Source organism: Panthera tigris, chromosome A2 (genome assembly GCF_018350195.1).
Source record: "Panthera tigris isolate Pti1 chromosome A2, P.tigris_Pti1_mat1.1, whole genome shotgun sequence".
In the NCBI taxonomy this organism is placed as follows: Eukaryota; Metazoa; Chordata; class Mammalia; order Carnivora; family Felidae; genus Panthera; species Panthera tigris.
This window is the reverse complement of record NC_056661.1, coordinates 165,885,818-165,898,722: the sequence shown is the minus strand read 5'-3', so window position 1 is coordinate 165,898,722 and position 12,905 is coordinate 165,885,818. Positions and strand designations below refer to the sequence as shown.

Genomic DNA, 12,905 nt, shown 5'->3' with positions numbered 1-12,905 from the left:
ATGAAGATGACATTCTTCATTCCTGGTAATCTTTTTAGCTATGAAATCTACTTTGTGTGACATTAATATAACCAAACCATGTCAGCTTTTATTTTTTTGATTACAATTACATAGTATACTTTTTTCCATTCTTATACTTAAAAACAATTTTTTTTGATGTTTTTATTTATTTTTGAGACAGAGAGAGAGCATGAGCAGGGGAGGGGCAGAGAGAGGGGGCGACACAGAATCCGAAGCAGGCTCCATGCTCCGAGCTGTCAGCACGTCACCTGACGTGGGGCTCGAACTCACGCACTGTGAGATTGTGACCTGAGCTGAAGTCGGACGCTTAACCGACTGAGCCACCCAGGCGCCCCTCCATTCTTATACTTTTAACCTGTTTGTGTCTTTATATTTATTTATATTTATTAATTATCTTTTAAAAACGTTTGAGAGGGAGAGGGAGAGAGGGAAGGAGGGAGGGAGGGAGGGAAGTGCAGAGAGAGAGGGAGAGACAGAATCCCAAGTGGGCTCCACGCTCAGCACAGAGCCTGATGTGGGGCTTGATCTCTCACCACCATGAGATCACGACCTGAGCCGACATCAAGAGTCAGACACTTAACCAGTTGAGACACCCAGGTGCCCATGTGTCTTTGTATTTAAATAGTTGGTTTCTTAAAGATAATGTAGAGGGGCACCCGGGTGGCTCAATCAGTTAAGTGTCTGACTCTTGACTTTGGCTCAGGTCATGATCTAATGGTTTGTAGGATCAAGCCCCACGTAGGGCTCTGCACTCGACAGCGTGGAGCCTGCTTGGGATTCATTCTCTCTCTCTCTCTCTCTCTCTCTCTCTCTCTCTCTCTCCCCTTTCTCTCTGTCCCTTCCCCCACTCACATGCGTGTGCTTTATTTCTCTCAAAAATAAAAAAATAAACATTAAAAAAAGAAAAAAGTTTAAAAAAATAATTTAGAGTTGGATCTTGCTTTTTTATATAGTCTGTTAACCTTCATTTTTGAATTTGGATGTTTAGACCGTTTACTTTGAGTGCAGTTACTGATATGTTTAAATCTACGATCTCGTTCTTTATTTTCTGTTTCTTCTCCTCTCTTCTTTGTTCCCTTTTTCTTCTTTATCTTCATTTTTTCTCAATATGTTGCATTAAAAAAACTGATTCTACTTTATCTCCTTTGTTGACCTGTTTGCTATAACTGTTTGTTGTAGTATTTGGATAGTTGCTCTCTGGTTCATAGTATACATTTTTAATGTCACAGTCCACCTTCTTGTGGTATCATAGCCCTTAATATAAGAGCCTTCTCACGGTGTATTTCCACTTCTTCCCTGGCTGTTTTCGTGCTCGTTATCATAAATTGTATTTGTACACGTTAAAAACCTTATAATACAGTGTTTCCAATTTTGCTCTGAACAGTGATCTTTCAAAGAGATTTAAAACCAACAAGTCTTTTATATTTACCTGCATAGTAATCATTTCTGTTGTTTTTCGTTGCTTTCTGTAGATCTAGATTTCCTTCTCATACATTTTCCTTCTGTCTGTCTAGAGGACTTTTTTCAACATCCCACGTAATGCCGGTCTGCCAGTGATGGGTTCTTTCCGCTTTTTGTATACATGAAATGTCTTTATTTTGCCTTATTTTTTTAAAGTTTTCACTGCATATGGAATTTCAGATTAACTTTTTCCTTCAGTATTTTAAAGATGTTATATGACTCTTTTCTCATTTCTGTAGTATTTGATAAATCTTCTGTGATCATTATCTTTGTTTTTTTTTAATTTGTGTAAAAAAAAGATAATTTGATCTCTTTTCTTCCATATGACCATGTTTAAGATTTTTCTTCTTTATCACTGATTTTAAGAAGTTTAATTATGATGTGCTGTGGTGTAGTTTTCTTCAGATTTTTGTTCACTGAGTTTATTGAACTTCTTTGATTTGTAAGTATATAGTTCTCATCAAATTTGGAAGGTGTTCAGCCATTATTTCTTCAGATGCTTTTTCCTTCCTGTTCTCTTTCCTCTCCGTAAGGAACTCTTACCACAAGCATATCATTCATTTGAAATTAATTCATAGTTCCCTCGTGCTGTGTTCATTTTTTGTCTTGGTTTGCTTTCTGTGTTTCGTTTGAGTATTTTCTACTGGTGTGTCGGATCTGCCACTAATCCCATCCGGTGCGTTTTCCATGTGTCACATGGTAATATTCCTCTGTAGAAGGTCCGTTTGGGTCTGTTTTGTATCTTCCGTGTCTCTGTTGAACAAGTCCACTCTTCCAGCTTCTGAAATATAAGGTATACAGTTCTGATTAGTTAATTGTCCTTGCTCCTCATTCTATCATCTGGGTCATTCCTGGTTCAGTTGTTCACCCATGAGCATGAGTGGGCCCGTTCCCTGCTGAATACTCTAGAGCCTCTTCTACACATCTGGGTTCCCACCCCGTGCAACTCTCTGTCTACCCTGCGGTCCCCAGGCTCCAACTGCACCTCCTCAACTTAGCAAGATGGCTGGACCCTGTCCCTGTTACTCTCTGTGCTGCAGCCCGGAAGGCCTCTTCAGGCCGGAGCTGTGGCAGAGGTAGGGCCCGGCTCGCCTGTTGCTTGTCTGTCAGCGTTATTGCCCTTTATTGCTTAATGTCCAGGGTCTTGAAAATGAAGGTTTTGTATGTCTTGTCCAGGTTTTTTTGGTTAATTCAGGTATGAAGGGAAAACCTGGTCTCTTTTATCCCATCTTGGCCCAAACCTGAAGTCAGTATTCCTAGTTGATGTAATTTAATGAAAATCTACTTGCAAAGTAAGAACAGTCAAAAGTTGAAGTCTTTGCTTTAATAGGATCCTCTGTGTTCCACCCCAGAAGTGGACCTTCTCTTCAGTTTTAGAATGACTTTGTTTTTGAATAAATAAAACAGTTGGCAATGGGCCTATATACATTAACCCTGAAATGAATGATGCTTAAAAAGGATTGTATATTTTATTATTTTGTACCCTTTAGGTCATATTTATTATTTGATGCCTGCCTTAGGTATAAGTTTCTTCCAACAGTGTGGTTTAGAGAAGGGAATTTGAAAACCTCGTCAAGATAATAATTTAACCGTTGTAAGAGTCCAGAGGGAGAAACGTGTTGATCCCAGTGTTTTGTCAGAGAACACTTCTAGATTTATTTTTTTATGACAAGATGTGTGTTCCTTTTGGCAGTCTTACATTAAAGCCATGGATATCATGTCAGCCATTTGTGTGGGATGCCAGCACCCGTGGTTTAATGATAAAGTTGCTTTAATGATCCCTTAAGCGTGTCAGGCTTTCCACGTCTTCATGCTAGTGAGGAACCAGAGTGTGCTTGCTAGAAATCAGAGTCAACTCAGGTGGGCTAACGAAGGTGGGTTCTCATGATTCGTGTTGCAGGTGGAGTAACCAGGTCTTCCCTGAAATGAGGTTCTTGTGAAGGTATAAGTTCCATTATTCAAGGAATTATGCATAAAATGTTTTTAACTGTATCTTAGCGGGCGGAACCGACACGTGGTTTGTCATGAAGATCATTTTATTCACCGATAAGATGGCTTTATGCTTAGCCATGCTTAACTAAGTAGGCCTTTAGCTGGTGTATATTTTACTTATCTTTTAAAGAAATAACTTTTGAATGGGAATGAGCATTTCAGTATTTGAGTAGCAGAGTTAATAACATTTGATAATTGATTTTTTTGTTAGTATTATCTTAAAATTTTGCTGCCTTAATACCCTTTTTTAAAAAGAGTTTTTAATGTTTATTTTTGAGAGAGAGAGAGAGAGAGAGAGAGTGTGTGTGTGTGAGCAGGGGAGGGGCAGAGAGAGAGGGAGACAAAGAATCCAAAGCAGCTGCCTTAATACGTATGCTTTTATATCTTTCTCCAGAAATGGAGATTTTGAAGTATTATACATTTTTACAATAAATGTTAAAGTTAAAATTTTAAGTATTGTTACTTTTTCCTAAGTGTTGGCACTTTTAATAAAAAAGTACATTTTACAATTTAATAATTGCTGTGACATAGCCTCTCAGATGTTGGTTTAGGGGTTATTGTTTAAGGTTCAGTCTTATATGGGGTTTTCAGGACTAAAGAGCTGCATGTGTTGTCCAGAGTGATCTTTTAGTCGGACCATGTTAGTTAGATATTTAAAAGATTAAATTTGAAACGGCAGTGTCTTCAGAACTAGCCCCTATAACCTAATATTTTGTCTAGTGCTTTGTTGCACTGTAGCAACGGGCTCCTGTATGTCTGTGAGGTCAACCTGAGATGTCCCTGGGACCAAACACGTCATAAGGAGATCGCTCTCTGTCTGGGATTTCATATGAAGTCTTGGCCCTGACTCTCAGGGTGCCACGTTGAATCCGCCGAGAAGCTGTATGTCACATACCTTCCACTGCCCCTGTACTCAGTGTGGCACTGCTGTCCCCCCCGTGGTGCATAGGCCAGGTCCAGGGTGGTGGCGGAGTTACTGGTTAGCGTGTCCCCATGCTGTCCAAAGTGGTCCATCCCCATAGGTTCACGAAGTAAGTCACTGGGCTATGAAGAAACCGTGAGAACTTGTATTTATCTTTACTGCTATTATTTTTAAAGTCTGTTCTTTGTGTGTAATGTGAAAGTCAGTGAGTAGTACATATATAGTTTTAAAATCATTAGATACGCGTATCTTGGGTATATATGTTCTGATTTTTTCTTTGTGAATGGTGGTATATGAGTAAAATGTTCTGAAACCAGGTAAGACTCTTCTGGAGAATCTGCACAGGGTTTTATTCTATGATCGGTCACTTTCTCCGTCAGTCATTTCATCACATGCGAGATTTCGTGTCTGTGTGCATCTCTGTGTTTTTCTTGTGGAATGATCTATGGCTCTGACCAGATTCTCAAAGGAGTTTGGTCCTACACATCAAATAAACTAATTATCTGGGAAACCTGGGCTGAAATCGCTGAAGTGTGTTTTGGAAGGACTGTATCCTGTCTACAGATAACTTCCTAGGTTAAATTAAATGGTACTTAGTGTGAAAAATAAAATGTATAATTAGATATGTATTCCTCTTAACACAGTAAAGTTTTTTATCTGAGAAGCAGCAGCCGTGATTGTTGCTGTGACTCCTGATGTGTGGTCTGTGCTGCGTCCTCTGCTAGGGTCTGGGTCCCTTCACCATTTTTTTTTTTTAACGTTTATTATTGAGAGAGAAACACAGAGCGTGAGCGGGGGAGGGTAGAGAGAGGGGGAGACACAGAATCTGAAGTAGGCTCCAGGTTCCTAGCTGTCAGCACAGAGCCCGGTGCGGGGCTCGAACTCACAAACTGTGAGATCATGACCTGAGCTGAAGTCGGATGCTTAACTGACTGAGCCACCCAGGTGCCCTGTCCCTTCACCTTCTTTAAAATGATATTTTATCCTATGTTTTCATTAATCTTCTCTCTAAAATATCATGATAGATTATTGTCTCTCAAATTCAAATACATTGGCCCTGTGTAAGTGTGGCTGTTAAAGAAATACTTTTTGAAACGTCCTATTTTTGTGATACTTTTGGATATGAAGGTTTTTCTGTTTTCTCTCTGCCCTGCTTTTGTAGAGCCGTCCCTGTAATAGGTGATGGGGTTGCTTTGGTGGGGGTGAGAGCTGAGTTCAACAGTCAGCTGATAAAATGAAATGGAGTTTGGTTACTCCTGAAATCCTTAGGCCACCCATAAAAGAAAGGTAATATGATCTTGTTTATACAGCCCTCTATGGTTAGAATTTTACATGATAGGCCCCAAGTGGCTCTTCAGTTTCTTCCTTGAAGATTGTCACCAGTCCCATCATCTGTCACTTGACTACTTGCATGTTGTTTACTTATTTATTTACCAGTGGTCAGAAAACTTCCTGGCATTCACACATTCTTTCTAATAAGTATGTGGCCTAGGGTACATTATCACTGAATAGGATGACTTTTTTTTTTTTTTATTTAAGACTTGTTTTTATTTATTTTTTAATTTTTAAATTTTTTTAATGTTTTATTTATTTTCGAGAGCAAGAGAGACAGAGCATGAGCAGGGGAGGGGCAGAGAGAGGGGGAGACACAGAATCCGAAGCAGGCTCCAGGCTCTGAGCTGCCGGCACAGAGCCCGATGCGGGGCTCGAACTCACGGACCGCGAGATCATGACCTGAGCTGAAGTCTGACGCTTAACCAACTAAGCCACCCGCGTGCCCCAAGACTTGCTTTTAAAAATCAGTTTAGGTGAATTTAAATAGCTTCAATGTATATAACTATCCTGCATTTCTAGGTTTGTTACTGTACTCCACAAACCTGGAGCATCCAGTTCAGATTAATGATATTCCCCTGCCTCCCCTCTTAGTTTATTAGAACTACCCTATTAATTTACCCTAGAAAAGAATTACCCTATCAGTTTATTCATTTATGTAGTAATTATTAAGTATGGGCAAGCATGGCTCTGGGCATTGGGAACATAGGAGTGAAAAAAACAAAGTCCTTGTTCTCATAGAACTTACATTCCAGTGGGGAAAGTAGGCAGTAAAGACACCAGAAAGGAAAAGAAATTATTTCGAGTAGTGTTGTGTTACAAAGAGACGTAATTGGGATAGCCGGCCACGGAGGGGTCCGGCTGTTTTATGTAGAGGGGACAGTTGCCTCTGTAAGGAGGTGACGTTCGACCTGGGACCCGCATGGAGAGGGGGACCGAGCAGTGGGGAGGTGCGAAGCGTGAAGTTTGTCAGGTGTCTCGTCCGCCACGGCTCCGCGACTCTTGTTTCCAGACTCAGTTGAGCGCGCTGTGCTTTCTCCCCGTGAGCTGCGGCCCAGTGGATGTCTTGTCAGTGTAAGCGTGCCGAGTGTCAGGGGTGTTCACTCCAGCTCCCACCGCTTCCGAGAGACCGTGACACCCGGACAGAGTGGGTTAGAGCCGGTTGAGGTTGTTCCCCAGGATAACAATTACGTACTTCAACTAGGACACCTACTAACAGAAATGAGAAAGTCCATGGAATTTGATCTGTTTTGTACTTTATTTTGTAACGTATTTAAATATATTGTACCTGATTTTATTAAGGGCTATTTTATTTATTTTTAACAGGAATCACTAGATTTGATCTACTTGGAGACTTTGGAAGGTTTAATTGGCTGGGAAATTTCTATATTGTATTATCCTACAATTTGCTTTTTGCTATTGTGACAACATTGTGTCTGGTCAGAAAATTCACCTCTGCTGTACGAGAAGAACTTTTCAAGGCCCTAGGTAATCCTGAGGTTTATGGGTATTTTTCTCGCTTTCTACTAATTTTTAATTTTGCCATATGAATTGATTTTAAGTCTTCATCTCTTCATTTTTCCTGATGTATAACACCTTAGAGGTCACATTTCTGACCCACTCCTTATTGGTTGTGCTCTTGTGTAAAATTATTTCATTAAGCCTCGGCTTCCTTATCTATAAAATGGTGATAATACCTTCTTCTCTTGTTGTGGATATTAACTGAAATATTTCTTGTAAGGGCCTGAGCATAGTCCTGGCACATCAGAAGGGCTCAATAAAATGAGCTCTTTTATCGTTAAGACGATGGTGGTTGTGGTGAGGTGAGGGTAATAATGGGCTAAACTTCTCTTTTGGTAACGACACCTCTTACTGTTTTTTAGTTGCAGATCTCTTTTGAGGCTTGGAGTTTACAATATCAAGCTGATCCATAATTCTCTTCCATAAGCCAGACAAGTCAGGATAAAAATATTAGTGTTCTTGTCATTAATATGGGAGAGGGCATTCCTGAATCATGTAGTCCATGAGTCACATGTATTGTGACAGTATTAAAAAACTCTTAGGTTTGGCTAAGGTATAAAGGGAATAAATGTAACTTATCAAATGTGTTTTCCATGCTTACTTCAACATTAGTACTAAACATACATCAGGCTTTATATTTTAGGAATACCAGGGCAATATAAACTGTCTTGCTATATACACCCTCTTGGGTTTGGAGTGTGTAATTTTATAATAAAAGAAGGGAAAGGCAGCGATTTATTGTAGGGACTCCTAACATTAGGTCGTTTACCTAACTTGACATCATTTGAATGTTTATAGTCTGTGTTCTGTTGTGGCTTGTAGTGGTTGCCATACGCCCCGTACTGATTAAGGTCCAGATAACCTCCACCTTCTGAGCAACATGAAGCTTCTCACCCAACCAAATTCTTCCAACCTCTGTGGTTGAAGGGATGACCTTTGGGAAGGAAAAAAGATTTCAGATTATCTACTCATATGTATTTTACTTTAAGTTCACCCTGTGAGGGGATGGTTGGTGAAATAGTGGCCTAGAAGTGAAAGTGACATCTCATTTCAGCAGAAGCAGCGGATAATTGTGGATTTTCATGCCTAAGTTTCATAATACCGACAAGGTAAAAATCTGTAAGGTGACGTGGGAATCCATAGCTCTCCCCGCCAAATGTCTCAAGTGAGAACTTCATTTTGAAGCCCGTGGTAGCATCAGTGAGGTTAGTTAGCCACAATGTCAGGTCGATTCCCACTGACTAGTCACTGACATGAGATGGCTGTAGATGAATTACTGAAAACTTAGTTTTGAGTTAAGTATTCTGGATATCATCTTTCTAAAGAAACTTTTTTTAATGTAGGGAAGTATCATTTAACCTAAGGTGAAGTCATATATGTTGTGTTGGCCCTTTGACCATAATAGGCAATAGAATTATCAAGACTTGTGTAAAACCGCTAGATGGATTTAAGGTTTTTTGTCCAAATGTTTTCTGTTACTCTTTGGAATGCCTAAGGAGGACATGAATCATACCTAGAAAAAGATCCTCCATATTAAGTATATGTAATAACGTGTGACTCATCTGAGATCTTCAGTCTAATTTCACTGGGAATTGTAATTTGATTATAAAATTTAACTGTCTCCTTTTTTCCCCTCTTTTTTTTGTAGGCTTTTTCCCTCTGGTGCTATGTCCATTGACAATGACAGTGTCTATCTCATAGAGTACCTGCTGTACTCTGGGTATATAAACAAACACTGGATGGCGGTGGAGGTGACTGTATCCGCACAGAGAGACGTTGTAGTTTTGTTTTTTTTTTTAAGATGCGTAGCTTGTGCTGCCCCCAGGTTTTAGAAGTAACAACTGGAAATGTGTCCTAAAAGGGGATTCCCTTTTGCTTCCGGCATGATTACCCCGCTGGTTCTCTGTCCGCCTACTTCCTTCTCTAGCAGGCCGTGTTGAAACACGCTTCCCCAGCAGCTGTGGGTTCCTGTTGTCACTCAATGGTTTGGCCATTCCTGGGATCAGAACTCTTTTTTATGTTAGATTGATTTCTTTTTTCCTTCCCATTCATCCATCATACACAGACTCAATTTTAGCTTTTCTTTTATGAACATATGCAGGTGATAGAAACTTTAAAATTCAGAGTGCTGTGGTGATTTAAGAGGGATGTAAAATTGCTTAACTGCCAGGTAGATAGCTATCTGGAATCTTGGGAAAAAAACCTCATCCAAGTATGTTTCTGAGGTGTCAGCAAAGGTCTGAGCCTCATAAAAATGTTTCCTCAAAATCTTTTCCATAGATGGACTCGTTATATATTCTTGAATATCTTTGTGTTTCACTTTATTAGTAAGTGCTGAGAGCTTTGGTGCCACATGAACTATCTTCTACTTTTTACCCCTGGGAGGGCACAGTTGTATATGTCAGGTGCATTATGTGAGTGACTGATGTATGATACAGAAGGAAACTAACGTAACTTTAGAAGATAGTGATACTTTCTTATTCTGTGAACTATCTTTGAATATTGGAATATTATTTATGTTCAGTTTATTATTTTGCCATTTCTTGTCTTTTTCTTTTTGATCATGTTTTCCATTGCTTTTCTTTTCATGACATGCTTAATATTTTGGTATGTCTTTCCATGTGTTTTCTTGTGTGTATACTTGTATGTGTGTATTTTAAAACAAGAACGCCATCATATTGGTGTCCGGTTAGGTCCCCCGGGAAGCACACTGGGGCTGGATGAGCTTGCGGGAGGAGGCGTGAGAGAGCGTGCTCCTGGGATCGGGGCGGGGGGGGGGGGGCGGGAGGGGCACGGGAGCGGGGGGAGGGAGTGAACTGAAGAAAGCGGAAGCCTGCACGGGCCCCAGAGCTGCGCAGAATGGTGGAGAAGGCGTGGCTTCCTGAGACACAGCTGTTTAGCGCTTAGGCCCCCGGGCGCCCCCAGTGGGGAGGAGAGGTCTCTCGTCCTTAAGGGGCCTGGCCAGCGCCTCCCAGCTTCCTCAGTGACACCGGACACTCTGCCTCGTTGGCCGTCTGCGCAGCCGCGCAACAGTACGTCCTTTCTCACCCTTTTCTTAATTTTCCTGCAGGGCTTCACAAGCTTCACTTATCAGACACGTCAAGGGATTCGGAAACGTCAAAGCCGTCTGCAAACGGGCATCACAAAGCACTGTGAGAACGCGCAGCGCTCTGCCACTGACCCGGGAGCCCCCGGCTCCCGACCGCCCCGTCGTCGGTCAGAAATGACTCGCCCCGGCGGTGCCTCCCGGTGAGCGCCCGGGCCTGGCGGCGCCACCGCTTTCACAGTCTCCTAAAACTCGGCCGCCGCGGGCCACGTGTCCGTTTAACTCCGTGCGGACCCCCTACTCGCCGGCCAGACCGGCTCCTCGGGGCGGCACGTTCTTCTGTGGACGCGGGTGCTGGCCTCGGTTGGTACAGTCACCCAGACGAGCATGTTTTAAGGCCAACTCCGGGGCCTTCTAAGAATTCGGTTAAATCCCATTATATACTTTGTTCAAGACGGAGGAGGCCGCGAGAAAGGCATCCTTGGTGCTTGACTGCGAAGTGAAGGCCCCGCAGACGCGCAGGCTTACAGCTGCCACCGTTGCGGGGGCGCATGGGAACGGCAGCGCTTGCAGATGGGATTCCTCCCCTCCTTAGGGAAAAGGACAAAAGCATAGTTCCGGCTTCTGTTTCAGGGTGACAGCGATCGGACTTTGAGTCCGGGGAGAAGGCGAAATTCTTTTAAAACCCGACCCGTGGGAGAACACAAGCGAAGGCCTGCCACCGCGCGGTGTGGTCCGCTCGGCCGGAAGTAGTACGTAGCCACCGTTCTCCGACGTCTCACGTGTATGCGACTCAGTATTACCTCTCATAACACAGTTGCCGGTGTTGAATACACTTGTAACTTAGATTTTGCCTTATAGGCTATGTGTACACTCGGTTTTTTAAAGCATTTCTTCAGCTATCTCTCCGTTCCTTGTTCTCCCGTGTCCCATTATGAAACTACAAATCATCTGTGGTAGAAACCCTGCTGTCACCACACTCTTCAGGCTTTGGTTCCTTTCCTATATGCCGATTTAAACCTCAGATTTATAAAAGCTACCAGGTTACCACCCAGATGCACAGTATCAGCATTCATGATGTAAGAATAGCTCCACGATGTATCGTGATCAGATAATCATTCAGTTACTGAATTGTAAATAATTCTTGGGATGGCTTCTTGACTTTTAAGTCCACTGAATAAAACTATAAAATTGTACTCTGTGTTACCAGGCACCAGGATAGGGTACTGAAAATTGTGCATGCAGACACGTGACACGAGCCCCTTTGCACACAATTCATAGTTACGCAGTCTCCGTAAACACTTATGTTCACATGCACTATGTGTATGGCAATAGATTGTCTGTGTTCAGACAAAAGTAAAAGAACAGTTTTCTCAAGTTGTTTTTTGGAGAAATTTATGAAAATCCGGCTGTATATATTTGACATAAAAAATTTCCATTTAGAGCCAAAATAATAAGAAAAATTAATCTGTATATTCCTCAGTTCCATTGAGTATACCTCTCCTTCATTTATACCTCTGCATTTCCTTCTGAGCTTCTCTGCTTGTTAAAATGCAGCTTCGTTGTAAAATAAAAGACCATTTTGTGATTCTAAACAACACTCTGTAAATACCACCAGTGTAGCATTGGGAATCTCTCAGCTTGAGACCTGGAGCAAATGAACAGAAGATGGCTATTTCCTAATTTCACTGATAATTACACCTATTTAAACATTAATTGCAAGCTTTGATTTTTGCTGAAACTTGCTTGCAATCCATATTTTGAACAGACCTGGTCAAGGAAAGAAGAGAAAAGAAAGTTCTTTCAATAAAAGAACATCACTTGTAACTTAACAGCCATAGGAAGTTCCTGGGTATTTGTAAGATGTCTGAGAATTTCTGAGTCAAATATTAAACTTTTCAATGTCTGTATCAATTCTTTGTTCATTTGAAAGTTTCTTTCCATCGGAAAACTTAGGCCAGGTTTGGATTAGTAAGCGGTGAAATGTAGCTTAAATTCCTATAGCTGCTACTGGATGCATCGTCATGGCTCTGGGACCAAGGACACACCTCATGTGGGGGGACGGTTTTGAGCCTGGGGCCTCAGACCCCTTTTGTGGGAACAAATGCAGGTTGATATATCCCCTGTTCGCCGCGTGATTGCAGCCACTCCAAACAGTGCATCCCTCCAGAGGGACTTCCTCTTGGGGGACAGACTTTGTAAATGCAGGTGCTCCTGTTGGATGCTCTGGAGGCCGGCTGTGAGAGGCTGCGACAGTAACGGGCCGTGGCACACAGAGGCCGAGCACTTGGGCTCTGGTCAGGACAGGCGCCCTGCGGGCCTTGCCTTTGTCGCGCTCGTGGAGCTGGAGAAGGAGGATAGGCCCGGGGCCGCCATTTCGTTCTTGCCGGGTGGGAGGACGTCCACGGTCGCCCTGTCAGATGCTCCGCTTAGTCTCACCTTAGGATCCACCTGCAAAGGGCATTAGGCACGGTAGTTACAAAGTTGCGTGAGGAGACTTGGCCAGTTCTTATCTTTAATTGCTTCTGCAGTACTTAAGTAATTTTAAAATGATACATCTTATAGATTATGACATTTGTAATTTTTACTCATGTTTCCAAGTATTTCTTA

General features: G+C 42.0%; 1 protein-coding gene across 8 annotated transcripts in view; it reads left to right on the top strand.

Moving 5' to 3' along the window:
• The window catches only part of LMBR1 (limb development membrane protein 1), a 151,160-nt gene extending 138,951 nt beyond the window's left edge, over positions 1-12,209 (top strand). For 6 of the 8 annotated variants that reach the window (XM_042976418.1, XM_042976402.1, XM_042976407.1 and 3 more), the window contains 2 exons: positions 7,055-7,216; positions 10,320-12,209. In XM_042976418.1, the coding sequence (XP_042832352.1) occupies positions 7,055-7,216; positions 10,320-10,405 (248 nt within the window). In that variant the 3' untranslated portion in view covers positions 10,406-12,209. The remainder of the gene's footprint in view (positions 1-7,054; positions 7,217-10,319) is intronic. The other 2 variants (XR_006214011.1, XM_042976430.1) reach the window with 2 other exon arrangements.
• The last annotated feature ends 696 nt before the right edge of the window (positions 12,210-12,905 follow it).